The sequence below is a fragment of the Opisthocomus hoazin genome, chromosome 8 (assembly GCF_030867145.1).
Source record: "Opisthocomus hoazin isolate bOpiHoa1 chromosome 8, bOpiHoa1.hap1, whole genome shotgun sequence".
In the NCBI taxonomy this organism is placed as follows: Eukaryota; Metazoa; Chordata; class Aves; order Opisthocomiformes; family Opisthocomidae; genus Opisthocomus; species Opisthocomus hoazin.
The window spans coordinates 48802997-48820666 of NC_134421.1; the positions used below are offsets into that span (position 1 = coordinate 48802997).

General features: G+C 41.0%; 1 protein-coding gene across 4 annotated transcripts in view; it reads right to left on the reverse strand.

The window, feature by feature from the left end:
• CADPS2 (calcium dependent secretion activator 2) overlaps nucleotides 1-17670 on the reverse strand; it is a 325438-nt gene that overhangs the window by 243012 nt on the left and 64756 nt on the right. For all 4 annotated transcript variants that reach the window (XM_075428325.1, XM_075428323.1, XM_075428324.1 and 1 more), the window contains exon 2: nucleotides 17226-17339. In XM_075428325.1, the coding sequence (XP_075284440.1) occupies nucleotides 17226-17339 (114 nt within the window). The remainder of the gene's footprint in view (nucleotides 1-17225; nucleotides 17340-17670) is intronic.

Below are 17670 nucleotides of genomic sequence, written 5' to 3' on the forward strand. Positions count from 1 at the left end.
ACACATCTTGCTAAAAAGATTTTCCCCATCTTTCCTATAGGTCCCCTTCAGGTACTGAAAGGCTGCTATAAGGTCTCCCTGCAGCCTTCTCTTCTCCAGGCTGAACAACCCCAGCCCTCAGCTCATTTTTGTGGCCCTCCTCTGGACCCGCTCCAACAGCTCCGTGTCTTCCCTGTGCTGAGGGCTCCAGAGCTGGACGCAGGACTCCAGGTGGGGTCTCAGCAGAGCAGAGGGGCAGAATCACCTCTCTTGACCTGCTGGCCGCGCTTCTTTTTATGCACCCAGGATACGGTTGGCCTTCTGGGCTGTGAGCACATATTGTCGGCTCATGCCCAGCTTTTCATCCCTCAGTACCCCCAAGTCCTCCTCAGCAGGGCTGCTCTCAGTCCCTTCGTGTCTCAGCCTGTATTGATAGCGGGAGTTGCCCCGAACCAGATGCAGGACCTTGCACTTGGCCTTGTTGAACAAGATCTACTGCTGTCTCGCTGTGGTTAGAGCAGTTAAGTGGCATGCTGCAGAAGCACGGCCACCGTTTGAAATGAGTGGCAACACCAACAAACCCAGCTGAACGTTAATCCCGAGGGCTCCTGACAGACCACTCCACCTACTCTTCTGAACGATAATTTTGTAACGTGGTTTTTATCCAAATGCTGTGACAATACTTGCCCTCTGCTGCACCAAGTTTATTTTCCTGCATCTACCTTTCAGCTTTCCTAATGAGCTGCCAATTAGTTATGCAAATCTGAAGAAACAAACATTCAGCTCCGCTTATGGCAACCTCTTGCTTCTTGCCATTTAAATTCACTAGCCCTCTGTTGCAGAGGATGCATTTGATTTTCAAACCCACCCCTCACAGAAGGGAAGGCAGCACCAGCAGTTTCTGTGTAAAACATGGACTTTATGCTAGAACTATAAATAACTGCACATAAAATTCCCATGGAGTTTTGGTCCTTCAGTCCCCCCTCAACTGAACAGACGACGACTAAATCCTGCTTTTTAAAACACCATGTCTGGTTATTGTTCAGGAACTCAAAAAATTTTGAACCACCCTCCATGTAAGGGAGAAGGTGGGTTTCTGGGCCTTGCACAGGACATGTTGAAACTTGGCACAGATCTTTTAACAAATTGAGGGAGATTCTAGTTTAAACAGCCCCGTCAATCCAGATGTGAGCACCAGAACCTTAGCATTTCTCCAAAACATAGACAGATATGCTGCTGTAGTCCAGAATAAATAAATTTCTGTAGGCTGTAATGAGATGAGTCCCTTGCTGGAGCTCTATTAATTAGCTAAATGTGTGCTGAATTTCAGATTTAAACAGCCTCCCTTGTAGTTCTCAATGAATGTATTTTATTTCACTACTGGGCCATGTTCAGGGCATCTGCCCAACCCATAATCCAGCTGACAGGTAACAGCTGGATTGCTTTGGGTCAGAGAGCTACATGTGAATCACCTGAAGTACTCCAAGAATGCTTTTACAGAAATCATCTTAAAAAGTGCCATTGTGGCTTTTTCAGACCTCCATTTTAAAGCTTCTATATATTTCAGACCCACTTTACTTTCTTCCACCATAATGTTTACTCAATTACTGAACAAAGGAAGGAAAAAAACTGCACCCTACAGTAATTTTAGGTATTCTGCGCTTATTGCAAATTTCTGAAGCGCAATGGGCTTCTCTCTCCAATTGGTTTCAACCAGAATAACAACTGTTTCAGGATCCTCAGTTTGCCTATTTTAGAAGTATGTTTTAGAGGTGAATAAATAAATGTTCTAAAGAACCAACAAAGGTTGAGCCAAATACTTCCATTAGTTCAAATATTCCTAATATAAATATTGTTCTGTTGCTACACTGGTATCCAAACAGAAGACTGCCAGACACTGAGGTCCTGAGTATTTCCTCAAACAATGCAATGGCACCTGAACACGCAGCAGGTGGATGAGACATTTCTGCTACATGCTGTACTCAGAGAACATGGTGATAAGAAAGAAGCAACTCTGCTTTAGTATGAGTACCTAGAGTCATGCTTTTGGTGCTGAAGGTGACAAATTAAATTCCATGGTGACAAATTAAATTCCATCTCGCAGGTTGTCATCAGGCTGGCTACATTATTTTGACAGGAAAAGTAGATTTCTTCTTTTTTCCAAATCACCAACTCCTTTGTCATAGTCTTTTGTGTGGAGAGGGAATGTTGTCTTTACTGAAAGCTGTTAACATGTCTGCACTGCTGTTTAATCATAACCTTTTCTGACAGTTTAACAGCATCAACTTAACATTCATTAACATCTATTCTAACTTAGGCTAACAGGCAAATCAAAACCATTTCCAAAAATTAAATTTGCAGACTGTTTTATAAGTAATGTTTTCTATATTGTTAACCTCAGTACATTTTAAGAGCTTTCATTACAAAATTTTTTTCCCCCTCCAAACTAACAGTAATAAGAAGGACTTGTCATTACTGCTTACACTGAACACAACTTTCAGTCCCCACAAGTTCCTGTTTTGCAGACTCCCCTGCCACCAATGTTCAGTGTCATTATTACTTTTTCAAAGGATCAGGTCTGGGCATGTACACAAAGACAGGGCTTATGTACTTCTTCTAAAAGAAATGTCTCATTCCTGGACACCTGAAGCTATTCCAGTCCCTGTAGCACATGTTACTTACCTACACACTTTTTCAGACCTTCAGGACTACTTACTCAACTTCTTCACTGTTGAATTCAAACACATTTTGGAAGCAGTCTTTGCCTCCTGTCTTACTTGAGGAAAGACAGACATACCTTCCCTTTCAGTAGAGGAGATCAGGTTTAAAGAAAGAATTATTGTGAAGCCTACAGCCATTGCTGAGTCTTCATATTTTAAAAGTCAGGAGAAATAACTATGCATATTCAGATCAAGAGCCATAAAACAATGCTGAGCCTGAAAACACCCATGGTGATCAATATGATTCTGAAGTGACATACGCAATTTATTCTTCTCAGAGTTAACAGTAGAACCAAAATCTGCATTTCACAGCCACAAAGAGTTAAAACATCTTCCCCTGAGCTGCTTGGGAATTTCTCCGTGACTCCTATCCAAAGTGGCCTTATTGTTTTTCCACAGGCTGTCTGAAAATAGTTCTGACAATTTCCTCTCTTGCTGCCATTTTTTGGTTACAGAAGTCTGACCTCTGCATCATCACCCTGTCTTGTAATGCTGGCAGACAATTCAATCTCCTCTTCGCAGACCTACAGAATGCAGTGAGATACAAGCTGCACACATGTTGGGTCACCACGATCAGGTAGCATGTCAGAAGGACAGCAGCTTACTTGCAGTTCTCAGACTCATCTTTGTGATATTGCCAAGGAAAAAAAGGCTACATGCTCATTCTGGGTTCATCCTCAAAATGTAGGAGAGTTACTCTTGCTTAACGCCAGCAACAAGGCATCCTTCCAGGAGAAAGCAGTACTTTTTGAGTAGACCCTGGGGTGACATCTCAGTTCTTGTTTCAGAGGTACCCACAAAAAGGACTTCAGCATTCATGCATATCTGGGCCAATGGCCACTACCACGAGTCCTGCTTATTTAAAGCTCACTCCTCCAACAGTGACAAACTCTCTACTCCCATAAGGGTGACAACTCATCTTCGACTTCTCCTATTCATCTTCTCTTCAGGGTCTGCAACTGGTGTGGTCTTGGCTCTGTCCTTCCTTTTAGTCTTAGCTTTGAATTTCAGCACCGGTGTTGAGCTAGTTCAACAACAGTCTTGAACTATGCTACACTCAGAGCAGTATAATGCTGGCATCAGGAGCTCTTCTGCAGTTGGAAGAGAGTTGGATGAAAAGTGGTTCTCTCAGCAGTGGTACCACATTGAGGAGACAGCTGAGGGGACAGGGCTTCGCAGCAGATTTTGATATTCACTCAGATTATAGGTGCAAATGATGAGCTTTCCTGTACATTATCTAAGGCATCACACACCAACAGAACGTGTTGCTAGCAAACGACAAAGGTTTCATTTTAGCCATGCAGTTGTGCGCATTTGAAAATCCTTCAGACAAAAAGATTTGATGGTGTAGTCATCTTGTGAAGGGAAAAAGAAAAAAGAAAAAAAAAACGCATCGCAGTGCCAACTGAGATGTAGAGTAAGCTGAACATGACTAACATGAAGAAGGTGCAGAGCTGCTGGTGTAGTTAACACTGTATGCTACACCTAGAGTACAAAAGGAGTGTACTTCTGTTTAGGTACAGATACTGGTCTCAAGTTCAACTTTACTTTCAATGTTATGTTCACAGAAATGTAAACATAACAATGGGAAAGCAGTCCATCCTTTTTGACCCTTATCTGAAGGGAAAACACAGTTAGAAGTGATTCATATGCTCAAAGAAGAACCCAAGTAGAGAGGCAGGACACTATCTTTTCCTTCTTCATCAATTTATCGGCAGCAGAGATCAACTTACTAAAGCAGTACTCGCTGCTAGTTGGATTAGAAAAGTGGTAAATCTCTTTCATGCTGAAAGATTAAAGCTTTAGCTTACTTCCCAGTGAACTTTTATGGATGTGCTGAGCACTCCAAGAGGGAAAAAGAGCTAAAAGCCTCATGGCAAGCTGCACAGCTGTGCTGGAGCTGTCGGCTCCCAGCACACTTTGAGACACACGCCCACTCTTATTCCCCTCTGAGCCCCTTTCCAGGAGCAAGACATAAAAGACTCATCAACCCAAACCATGCAGAGAAGCAGAGGGAGTTAAATGGAAAGCATCACTTCTTTTTGCTCCCTTTTTTAATTTTCTCAGTTGTATTTGCTGCATGTCTGAAGCACAGTCAGAAGGCTGAGAGTTGGAATAAGGCAACAGAGATCATTTACAATTAATCACCAATTACTGCTGCAAGTCTCAGATCAGAACCTGTATTTCAAAAGAACTTTCTTCTTCAGCTACGCAAATTATCTCAGTAACTGGGGCCCCAAGGACCAGCCTACTTGGTCTTTTCACAGTTGAACATTTGTATAGTTGTTAGGACAGGATGTCACTGTCCTGAAAAGAAAAAAAATTATTTGAAGATCACTTCCATAAGTCCATCATTCCCTCCCAGCATAAGCAGAGAAGGAATGGATGGACAGATAGCAACTAAAACCAGTTCCACTACAGTATGGACAAGGAAATTAATTGATTCTGGAGCTAAGACTACAGGGCTTCAAAAACTTTACCCATATCCCTCCTTGCAAAACAAAACAAAAACTTCCAAACAAAAAACTTCCCTTGCCACCACAGACTTCTGAGAAACCTGAGAAATGAGAAAACGAAACATTCTAACAATTGATATAAGTCTTATTTTCCAGACACATAAGACTGCCTGCACAGAATATGAACACAGTAATAACAAGCTCTTCTTGTTGCTGAAAAAACAAAATTGAAGAACTGGTTAACTGCCTTATGCTGTTACCAGTGATGGAAAGGTGGCTAAGCAGAGGACGTCCCAGAGCCCTGACAACTGGAATCAGGAAGAACACTCATGGAAATTACCACGTGGGCATTCCCTGCCCAGGTACTTTTCATCAGACATCTCCTTTGATCTGGTAATATCTGAGAAAGGACACCGAATTCCTTGGAGACTGACCTAACACAATATTGCTGTTTGGACATCATTAAGTTTAGGAAACTTGTAATTATTCATTGCCTTTTTTTTAAATCAAGTTTTGTAAAAGATTTGGCTGTGTTTTTTCATAGTTTTCCACTAAGTTTTATTGAGCTACCAAAAGCTCAAAAGCCAAGTAAAAAGGTAACCTGCTTTCTGTCACAAAAAGGTTAGACTTCAAAATTACTTCTCAATTACTGGCAAAAATAAAGGGCATTTTCTAATCTGTGGATTTATCTCAAATAAGAAACTGCTGCACTACTGCCCTGGAGGAAGGTGCGGAGAGATCACATGCGAGGGTAAAGCCAAAGGGGTTTCACGTGAGCATTTCAACACTGCTGATCAGACTGCACGTGCCACAGCTCTTTACAACAGTGCAAGAAAAACAGTACAGAACTAGACAGTTAGCTTTGCTTTGTTCCAGCCTGCTTCCACCTCATTTAGCTACTTTAGAGGAAATAAAAAATACTCTTGAAAGCATTAAAAACTGAACTGCATGCAGAGACAACCAGTAAAACAGACCAGGGACAGTACTGGGATACCGAGTCTTCTAGTTTGCCCACAGATTTCTACCACAGCATTCTAGACTGTCTGGATATAAACAAACCAAGGAGAGGAACTAAGAAAGACCAAACAAACAAGCTGTAATTCCATATATAAACTGACTAAGGTATACTCCTTTTATTGTTAATGTTCAAAGGAAGATTATAGAAGACTTGTAAGTGAACAGACTCAAAGCAAGGACATAAGTATGTATTCGTGGCTAATTTCATGCTAGTCTGGAAGCAAGGTCTGAGAAAACACTGGATTTCACTGAAAATAAAATCTGATCTCTGATTAAAGTATTCCTTAAGACTTGGAAGGCTCTGCTGCAGTAGTATCTGCATATAATAAGCAGAATAACATGCTATTCATGGCGAACATTTATCCCAGTGAAACTGCAGATACAAACACATACAAACAAAGGATGCCTGCTGCTCTCAAAGGAAAATCTTTCTTAGTTTTAGGAAAGGTACACCAAGAGCAGAAAACTTAACTGTAATACAAACATCATAGTCTCACCCCCAGGAGATTATTTATTTTCTCATGCTGGGCTGTGAACCAGCATGCTGACATGCCAAACTGAGGGAAAACACTGAAAGCTATGCAACGCTCACGAGTCCCAAGTACCCAGCTGCAGCTTTCTAGCCGGGAAGTGCTGGCCTAGCAGTGTGCCACAGGGTGAGCATCTTAATATCTATTTTGCCATCACTGCTGAAAAGATCGAGAAACAGAAGGAAGACGTCCAGAGAAGTCATATGCATGTCTAGGACCATATGAATCTATGAATATAGATGCAGAACTGCATCTTTTGACTATTTCATTTCAGAGGAAAGAAAAAAAAAAGCTAGACAGCAGCGCTATCTTTAATCATCTTGCCAGTCACTGGCAACTGTGCAAGCAGGCACTCTGTGTGGGACTCGGCTCTGAGCGTGGGCGCACACCTCCATGACAACGTGCTGGCAAGCAGACAGACAGAAGCTCATTCTGCACCAGCTAACCGAGGTACTACAGGCAGCGTCGCCCTGTGTACAGCTGCCCTAGACACCTGCTCAGAACACCCGCAGACGTAGCTCCAGGGCCCACGGTGCTTCCTGTCCTGGCACAGTCGCTTGCAAATTCTCCTTCCTCTGCATCAGCCCTAAAATTCATATCCCTGCTGATCACTCACTTCTGTAAGGACCATGACCTAAGATGGGTAAGGGGAATTACAGGAGTAAAACATAAAGCAGTACACAATATCAGGGCTGTGTCTAGAACCCTGATTTAGAAGTAAGAAAAGTGAAAGGTCCAAAGAGTAAGCATAATAAATGCCCGATATCAAATTATTTACTACAGATTAAGTAATTTGCTCAGCATTTTTGTTTTGCTAAGGAGGCATAAGACAGAACCATTTATGTAAAGGGTAATACAATAAATGAAGAGATTGTACAATTTACATTAAAAAAACAGCAAACTAAGCAATGAGCTTAAGTCAATAAGAAAAACTGAACTAGGAAATTAGGGGAAACTGTTTGATGGCAAGGCCAAGTCGAAAGAAGAACAGTTTCCTTAATGAGGTAGTTACTGTTCACTAGTGGTGCTCAAAGCAGGCATTTACTAACTGGAACAGACTGGGTAATCTATTTCTCTTAGTATGCACCATTTAAGATAATGTTGTTTCTTGTTGGGAATGGCTAGCTAAACTTCATACCTGGAATTAACTTTGGTGAAATCTTTCTTGCTCTGTGAGGAGCAAAACCTTTGTAAGTCAACACGAAATAGAAAAAGGCATCTCTACGGCACCGCAAAGCTTACTTCAGAATACAGAAGCTTGAGCAGGATCTCATTTTCCAATTTGGCTTTCCAGCAACACCCTACAGTGGGAAATGTAGACCAATCAAAACCTGAAAACAATCACTAAGAAAACATTTACATCATCATTTTCTGTGTTCTGCCTTCATCACTCTCAGAGTACAAGAATTTGTTGTCTTTTGAAACTAGCAATAGAACAGAAATGAAATGGGGTTGAGAGAGATCAGTGACAATTTAAAACCTCATTTCTCACCATTTACTAACTTCTGGATTTCAGCAATGCATTTGCTGACCTTTTTTATCCCTTACTGCCATGTCGTCTCTAGCTCGGTTTACTCAGAGATTATCAATTCACCATTAAGAACAAAATGCCACTTTTGCAAGACATTAAAGTTTAAAAGATTTTTGACAAGTCACACATCTCTAAGGATTTGACAGGTAACACTTTCTATCACAAAGTAAAACGGCAACAGAGAGGTTCAATCAAAACATGCAAACAAAAGTTATTTATCCCATCATCTAGAAATCTAAAAGTAAATGAAATAATATCCAGAGTAAATACCAGCCCTAGAAATTCAATTTAATGGTACATAAAGTAGGAGATTTTCTCCTTTACTATTTGTTTGCCTGGTGGGTTGGGTTTGGGGGTTGGTTTGTTTGTTTGTTTTATTTTCTTTAAGATCAAGAAATCCTTTAGCTATTACTTGCTTGAAATCCAGTGGAATGATTAACTAGAAAAATATCGCCACTTTCTACAGTGGATCTCTAATCAAAACTTGAAGCCTAAAGAAATTATGTGAGAAAATTCCAGCACCTACAGAGTCAGGAGAGAGAGATCCTGGTTGGACTAACTTTGGCTCAGAGTCTGTAGGCATCTCATGGAAATTTTCACTTGTCTTGTATTCACGTGTACTGTTGATGGGGAAACTACATGTCTCCCTCCGGGCATGGAGACAGACAGCACGTCAGAGACTGGGCTGAATATCCGTTTGACTGTTGAAAGGAGAAAAAAGTTGTCCAGTTGCTCCCCATTAATTTGGAGAGTCCCTGAGATAGGGCTGACTGGAATGCACAGACATCACAATATAAAGGCACACAAGAAAATTCATTGGCATTAACACAACTCTTTTAATGAAATATTTTGCAGTATTATTTCCAGTTCCAAAGGGCGTCAGGTCAGTTCTGTGCTGAGACCTGGAAAAGGCAGTGGGAAGGATAACTTAGAAAGACCAACAGTTGTCATCCTTTCAAGATCTAGTGAAAGAAAAATTGTTCCAAATAATGATTTCCAAATTAAAAAAAGATAATAAAATTTTATTATCCCCAGCAAGATTTCTGCTGATGTTAAACATTCCTTACTAGTATCAGGCTAGCTGAAAAAAACTCCACTGTTTTCAGCTGCTGAAACAGCATCAACAAAAATGTGTATAGTCCACGTCTCAGCGCAACATACTGTTAACTGTGCAAAACCAACAAATTTTGATTTCCTTTGAGACCGAGTAAAACAGCACTGGGATTAGGAGAAAAATAATTAAGCAACACAGACCAAATTCATGGTTGTGTAACAATCTGAACCATTCCTGGTTTTCTAACTGGTTTCTTCAGATTAACAGACATTCAGAATTTACCTAACAAACACGTAAATAACATCACATAATGCTGACTAGAGTAGCGATACACCTCACTACCCAACCCCTTCTGCAGTGCAGTGTCAGATCTACAAGGCTTCCTTATTTTCCTGGAACAACAGTAGTCACAAAATGAAGGAAAAGGATATCATTATTGGTTTGGGGTTTTTTTAATCTAAATTCATTGAGCCATTCCTTCTGCTCTTCCTGTCAGCACACACCACTTGCAAAGATAAGGATTGGTACCATTAATGCACTAAACTCCATCTGTCAACTACCTGCCTCATTCAGAAGTTTGAAACACAGGTCTGTTATAATTACATCAGTAATGCTAATGTGGAAACTGTACGAATGGCATCCTGAGTCAAATTAATAGCAATCATCCACAGATACCAGTGTTGAAAGAGACAAGACAGACACCATTTCAAGAGCTAGCAGTTATGTTCTGTGCAGACGTACAGCAATGTGCTTTGCTTCTCTGACACCTTACAGGTGGAAGTGAAAACAGGATTTCCAGTTCTCTAAAACGCAAAGAATATAGTCACATGTAGCTATTTGTAAGGCAAGAGACTAGACACTTTCAGCACTGACACACTTTCCATGCAAGAGCAATACAACACCACACTCTTCAGAGAAAGCTGTGCATTGCAAAGCCTGCAATCCGACTCTTTCAGGTCTCTCCTTAGCACAGAAGAGGTCTAGCTCATGTAAAGCATGTTTTAATTTCTTTTATCTTATCTATCCCTCACTTGTTTGAGGAAAATAATTAGACTGCTAACACTGAGACAATCTCCATTACACGCCAAATTGTGGTTGCTGATCCAAAACATGGAAGGCATTAGAGCTTCTTCAATGAAATGGATGACCTAGATAAACCTTCATTATGCCTCTCTTGGAGGTGGCCAGAAAATATTTTTATGAAGCTTTTCAAAGAACTGGCCTAAAACAGACCTTTAAAACAACAGCCCTCATGCCAACATTACACTGACCTCAAGTTTGCCAATATTTTAAAGCAACTGGAAGGAAACTAACTGCATAAGTGCTGGTAAGTGCAACTATAAACGTGTTGTTGAAAGGTTCCCTCACAAGGCAAAACACACATTATCCTAAAGCTAATGTAAGAAAACATCCTGTTGAAACAGCTTTTCCTAACAAGACTGTATCAACAATAAATCCCAAGCTGGCCTAGTATTCAGGTTCCTGAAGGGGATCTGAAAGGGATCTGAACAGAGCAGAAAATCCATATTCTTCAATACACATGTAGAAAATATGAAAAAAACAAATGAAAGCAGGAACCAGTGAATTTATACTCTCAAACTCAGTTAGCTTCTACAATTCTTATCCTAATGTATTTATATAAATGTTTAATCTACTGATTCCATTATTTTGCGTAGATAATACCAAAACAGAATGTTCCAACATTTAATTACTATTTGTGTGTACTATGTTTTGATTTTAATGAATGCTTCTTAGTTGCTTTAGGGATCATCTTCATCCCATCATTCATCAGGATCAACTATGCCTTTTGTTGCCTTGAATAAAAACCGTGTACCTAAAATAGCTAACATTAAAAATCAAGCCATAAAAGCAACCAAAATATCACTTAGTCTAGAAAGCTAGCTCCTTTCTGCAATCTCATCAGCAAGATCATTTTGCCCCTCACTGCCTTGACATACATGCAAAAAAACCTTCAGACCAAGTTTTCCGTAATTACAGGCAGAAATAGCATCATTGCTTCACTCCTTCCTTTACAGAAATACCTCAATTTTTTCAGACTAATCCAACATCTGAATGTTCTCCCATAAAAAGCTCCAATAAACACAGTTCAGTCTTTTCTAAGGATAAGTGCAATAAATAATCAACGTTTTTGTCACACTAGCGTGTGCTTCCACTATGGGCCAAACAATTGCTCTGTGTTAGGGGAAGGAAAACATTTTCAGGATGCCTGTAAATGCTCACACGGATCTGATCAAAACAAAGAAACACCAATGTTTGCACAGGTCCATCTACACTGGCGGATGTTCACAGGACTGTTTTACATATCATTTTCTTCCATTCTCAGTCTCTGTAGAACTTTCAAACTCCTTACCAGCCCAATATCCACCACTCTGAATACACCCAAGACTGGGGATGGCCACCTTGCACCACGCCCACCTCACCCAGCTGCCAAAGCCCACACAAGGAATCCTTTCTGCAAGCCACCCACAGCACGGGGAAGGAAGGTGGCCTGGGACTCAAGAGGAGAGGGAAGGCAGGCTACATGAGCAGAGACTGACCTAAGTAGCCCAGTTAGGCTCAGGAGAGGTGTGCCTACAGACACGTCCAGCAACGTGCAGCCAGGTTTCATGCCTTGCTTGTCCCTTGCCGACACGTCACCCACAAGGGCTTGTGCTGGCAGTTCAGGATTTGGTACCGAAGGAGGAAGGTATTTGTAGAACACTTGCTCTACTTGCTGCAGAAGCTGTAAGGTGTCACCTATCCCCACGGTGGAGAGGGAAGGGAAATGTTTCTCTTACCATTAGAAAGCTTTAGAGGGTAGATTTGGATTGGATAGAAGGAAGAAAGTATTACGATAAGGGAGGTGAGTCACTAAAACAGGTTGTCCAGAGAAGCTGGACAATGCCCCATCATTGGAAATGTTCAAAGTCAGGTTGGACAGGGCTTTGACCAACTTGATCTCGTCAAAGGTGTCCCCGCCTGCGGCAGGCAGGTTCCACTAGCTGATCTTTAAGGTCCCTTAGAACTCAAACCATTCTATGATTCTATGACACGGGACCTCTGCTCTTTCTTATTGTTGGCTTTGGTGGTTTTCTCCTTTTAGTTCACTTTTTTTTAAACCCTCCTAAACCCTTTCCTTGACCTGTTAGCTAGGTTTGTACATTAATCTCCTGCCTCATCAATTTTCGCTATTGGCCATGCCTCAGTTCTTTCCTATTGCCTGACTGTGGCAGACAACTATTTAATTTGCCAAGGACTACAACACCTGAATTCAAATAGAAATTAAGTTAAATATGATCTCTGTATCACAAGCAAACAGATACAGTTGAACTAAGTCTGATTGTAAATTCTGAACACCCCTCATAGTGCTAACTGCTACAGATCCTGCATTTAACATTCAGATTTAAGCAGCATGCAGTAATTATGGTTTTGAACCACATATTTAAAATGAAGCACTAAGAAAAACAGGAAAAACACCAGTACATAAAATCTTACAGCTGCACAATGCTTTAAGCAGAGCTGAAAACTTGAGAACATCCAATCATCACAATATTGAAAAAGTTTTTACAATATGTCGAACATTCATTACAGTTCTGCATCCATTTTACTCACATCTAAGACTGCATACATTCAAGACTAAAGAATCGGTACTGTGAGTTTAGTCCAAGATATATACATGCCTACTAAAGCTGGCACATGAACATCTTAGGGCTCTGCACAATAGCGTTTTCCAATCTCCATGAAAGAATTGATGAACGAAAGATTGTCTACTATTTTACTGACAAATTTAAAAAAAAAAAAGGGTTGAAATATGCAAAGAAAGACTTTATTTAATAAGTCATTTTCTCTCTTAATTTTACCCTTAGCATTGTGTCCAATATAATTACTCATGATAAATTGCTACACGATTGAATTTTTTTCTTTATCCAAAAAGCATCACCAACATCTGATGTTCTACCGATCAGAATGTGGCTCAATGTCTGTAATGGAATTTTCCACAAAAAAAACCCCTGTGTTAATTCTGAGAGAACAATTACAGAAAGTGAACTGTAAACATTTCCATATCTTCTCTAAAACTGGGATGGAAGAGGAAACAATTCCTCAAGACAATCTTAATTATATATATATATACACAAAAATGAACCATGGTAAATTTCAGGGAGACTTTCAGGAAGTGTGGTGGGATGGTAGGGGGAGATCATGCAGAACACGAAAACAACCATTTCTGGAGACTTAAAGACATTATGCAACTTTTCCTATGAATTGTTTTCCCATTAGATTTTTAAGATACATGAAAAACAATGCCAGAGTATTAACAGAAAGTCTTAAAAACCACAGCAGTATCAGAAAAGACATAATGCTGGAGTATAAGGCAACAAAATAAGGCCAGGTTGGACGGGCTCTGAGCAACCTGGTCTGGCTGAAGATGTCTAGCTCGCTGCAGGGGGGTTGGGATAGATGACCTCTAAAGATCCCCTCCAACCCAAAGCATTCTACGATTCTATGATTCTAAAATTGACCAATGTAAACCTTCCTAAGTAGTCCTGACACAGGAGCATCACTGTCTTACAACACAGTGAAATTAACAGTGAAATTCATATTATTTATTTAATACATACATTACTCTTCCAGCAAATATTTATAGGAAAAAAAAAATCAGACACAGCTATAATAATTTCTTAAATCCTAGGAACTTTTAGACTCTTAAGAGGACAAATCCTGAACAAACCCCGTAATTACAGCAGATTTAGTGACTCAAAACACCTGCAACTAGTGATACAGGATTTATGTCACATGCCCAGAACAAAAGTTCTCTTCCATATTCAAAGTTAAAGAGTTGGGTGTGGAATATGAACTACAGTAATGAGAATAGCCAGGCTTTGCAAGCACTATTGTAATAAGTCTCAAACCATAATTACTGGATAGGATTAAAGGAAAATTAATCATCTTCAGAGTAAAATAATTACTGTGCAGACCACGTATTTGTTCCCTTCCACGTCAGAAAAAACTGAACTGTAGCTCAGCAACTAAAGTGTAAGGAAATGAACACTGAGGCTTACAAGATGCCGTATGACAGAAACAAGCAAGTACCCATAACTCAAACTACTACCGTCATCCAACAGGAGCTGTGCTGGATCATATGTGGAAGACACAGAGTTGATAAAGTATCAGAGCACAGCAGCAGCATAACACACAAAGAAGTAATAGGGATTAGTATTTTCAACAAATGGATAATGAAGCAAATGAAAATGGCACAAGAGACACGTACAAAACAATGAGATGAAAATACGTGGTAAGATGCATAAAATTTGATTAAAATGCATTGAAGAGGAACAGTAGCTTGAACTAAGTCTCCAGCTGAATTCCACCATTGCAACATTCATTAAATCTAATATTGCATATTGGTAACTATCTACCACAATCCTGAAAAGAAATTAAAAATGAGTAGCAAGTGCTGACTCAAACTGTACAACTGGAAAAGGTTGTGCTAGTCTGGAAGGAAATCTCTGGAAAGAACAGAAAATGGAATTGTGGGGGTGGAATAAACAAAAAAAAAGACTAAAGAACCAAATTATAGCTGGTAGACAAGCTCACAGTGTATTCAGATGGGATGAGGATCCCACTGGCTCACAGCGTCATTATAGCCTTGACAGTGATGTCAAGATCTTTGGAATCCTCTGTTTGACACTGGACAGCTAAAACATTTATACACTTAATTCAAAGCGGTGAATGGCTGAAAAAAAGCTGGAGAATTTGAGTCTTCCATTCTATAGGACTATCTTAGATAAATATTAATCATAGCCCTTCATTGCAATAGCAGATATGCTGGAAAACATAGTTCTAGGTGTGTCCAAAAAAATCTGATTAACAAGAGACACTAAGTAAATGTTAACAGGACAGTTGCTGTTTAGGCATTTATTTCAAAACAATAAGAGAAAGAGATGAGACTATGTGAGAGAAACAATCCTGCAGACACCAAGGTCAGTGGAGGAGGGGGAGAAGGTGCTCCAAATGCTGGAGCAGAGATTCCCCTTCAGCCCGTGGAGAAGACCATGGTGAGGCAGGCTGTCCCACTGCAGCCCATGGAGGTCCACAGTGGAGCGGACATCCACCTCCAGCCTGTGGAAAACCCCACACCAGAGCAGGTGGATATGCTGCAGCAGGCACCTGCCAAGACCTCTGGACCCGTGGAGAGAGAAGCCCATGCCAGAGCAGGTTTGCTGGCAGGGCTTGTGACCCCGTGGGGGACCCACGCTGGGGCAGCCTGTTCCTGAAGGACTGCATCCCGTGGGAAGGACCCACGCTGGGGCAGTTCACGAAGAGCAGCAGCCCGTGGGAAGAACTCAAGCAGGAGAAGTTCATGAAGGACTGTCTCCCATCGGAGGGACCTCATGCTGCAGCAGGGGAGGAGCGTGAGGAGTCCTCCCCTTGCGGAGGAAGGAGCAGCAGAGACGTGTGATAAACTGACTGTAACCCCCATTCCCCATCCCCCCATGCCCCTGGGGGGAAGGAGGTAGAGAAAATCGTGAGTGAAGCTGAGCCCAGCAAGAAGGGAGGGGTGGGAGGAAGGTGTTTTAAGGTTTATTTTTATTTTGTCATTACCCTACTCTAATCTGATTGGCAATAAATTAAAGCAATTTTTCCCCCAGTCGAGCCTGTTCTGCCCATGAGGGTAACTGGTGAGTGATCTCTCCCTGTCCTTATCTTGACCCACGAGCCTTTCCTTATAGATTTTCTTTCTTGTCCAGCTGATGAGGGGTGGGATAGAGCAGCTTTAGTGGGCATCCGGTGTTCAGCCTGGGTCAACCCACTACAATACTGTTCTTACACTCCCACCTAGTACCTCATGAATGTTCACGCTCTCTTGTTTTACTTGCAAACTTGTAAACTAAGTTAGACCCATCCCCATCCTTTCACACGTGTTTTTATAAGATTTCCTTCATTTCCACTGATGCAGTACTGATCAGACTGTGATTTGGAGAAACTTGCACTGAGTTCTCACATTTCTGTACAACAGGGAAACCATTCGTCCACCCTGTCTCTTCTTTTTTTGTGTAAGATAAAACCAAGCTAGGACATAAGTCACATCTTTCTGTCCATGAAGAACAGTTTCATTCACTAGCAAAGAATAGCTGACAGAGAAAAATGACAAATAATACATAGCTAAAAAGATTTTAAAGCAGATGTGGTAGAGTGAAATATAGAGGAAGACCTTTCAAAAGAAATAAAAAGTTTAACACACAGCCCTTGTGACTGATTGAGCGAGTTTGAAGTTAGGCGAGACAAATTGAACTTGCAGTACCATTTCCTAAGAGAAAGAAATAAATTCTCTAGCCATATGCTGCCGATATCACAAAAAGAACAGTGAACTCTCCTCTTAGTTTGGAATGGGACCAGTCCCTAAGGCAATTAAAACCACATCTACAGATCTGCACTGGTGGCCATAGGCACTGAACACGCCTGGGAGGTCACCGCAGAACGTGAGAGCTGGCCCAGCTGCATGGGAAGATGGGCATAGGAGTCTCTAAAAAACTCTGCACAGTAACTAAAAATCAGAAGACATGTTTCTCAAGATGGTAACTTACAACTGAAATGCTGATTAAAAGAGGTAACTTAGACATATGGAGATAAAGATAGCAGTGCCTAGTTGTATCAAAAGCTGCCAGAAAGATTTTTAGCAGCAGGGGTTTTTTGTTTTTTGTGGGTTTTTTTTTTTCCTTCTTCAAAAAGGGTGGATGTTTTCCAGTTCAATTATCTCTTGTACCCAGGCAGTGGATTTCAACTTTCAAAACAGCAAAGCTGGCGTAGGAGGAAGCTGTTTCTAGAAGGTTTGGAAGTTCGCAGCCTTTGAAACTTAAAATTCATTTCCCTGTATCTGCATTAGAAGAGATTCTATGAACTTTTTGAACAATACAGAAAACAAAGCACATAACTTACCTCATAGTAACTTCGCACAGCATTGCAAAATGCTTCATCTGCTACGATTTGCGTCTCCCCATTCAAAAAGGCCTGGAAACGTTCCTTCAGTATCTGTAGCTGCTGCTTATTGAGCTATGCAAGCGAAAAAGAAGGAGAGGGGAGAGAACAATAATAAATGCAGTTAGTCTCGAAGTAAAAATATGCGGCACTATACACACTTGGAAGACGTGAACAGGGAAGAAAAGGCAGAGGCTCCTGGGCCAGCTAGCTCCCGAGGGAGCCATAGCTCTCCCGAGTCCCCTGGGCAAGCCAGGTTGCTGCAGCAAGTCACACATGCACTCAGCACACAAGTAAACCTCTGCTCTTTCCCTTGGGTCCTCGGGATGCTACAGGGAAGTCTGCGTGCGTGTTTCATCTGAGCAGCATTTTGCATGCATATGCTAAATAAAAGGGCTGACCTTCC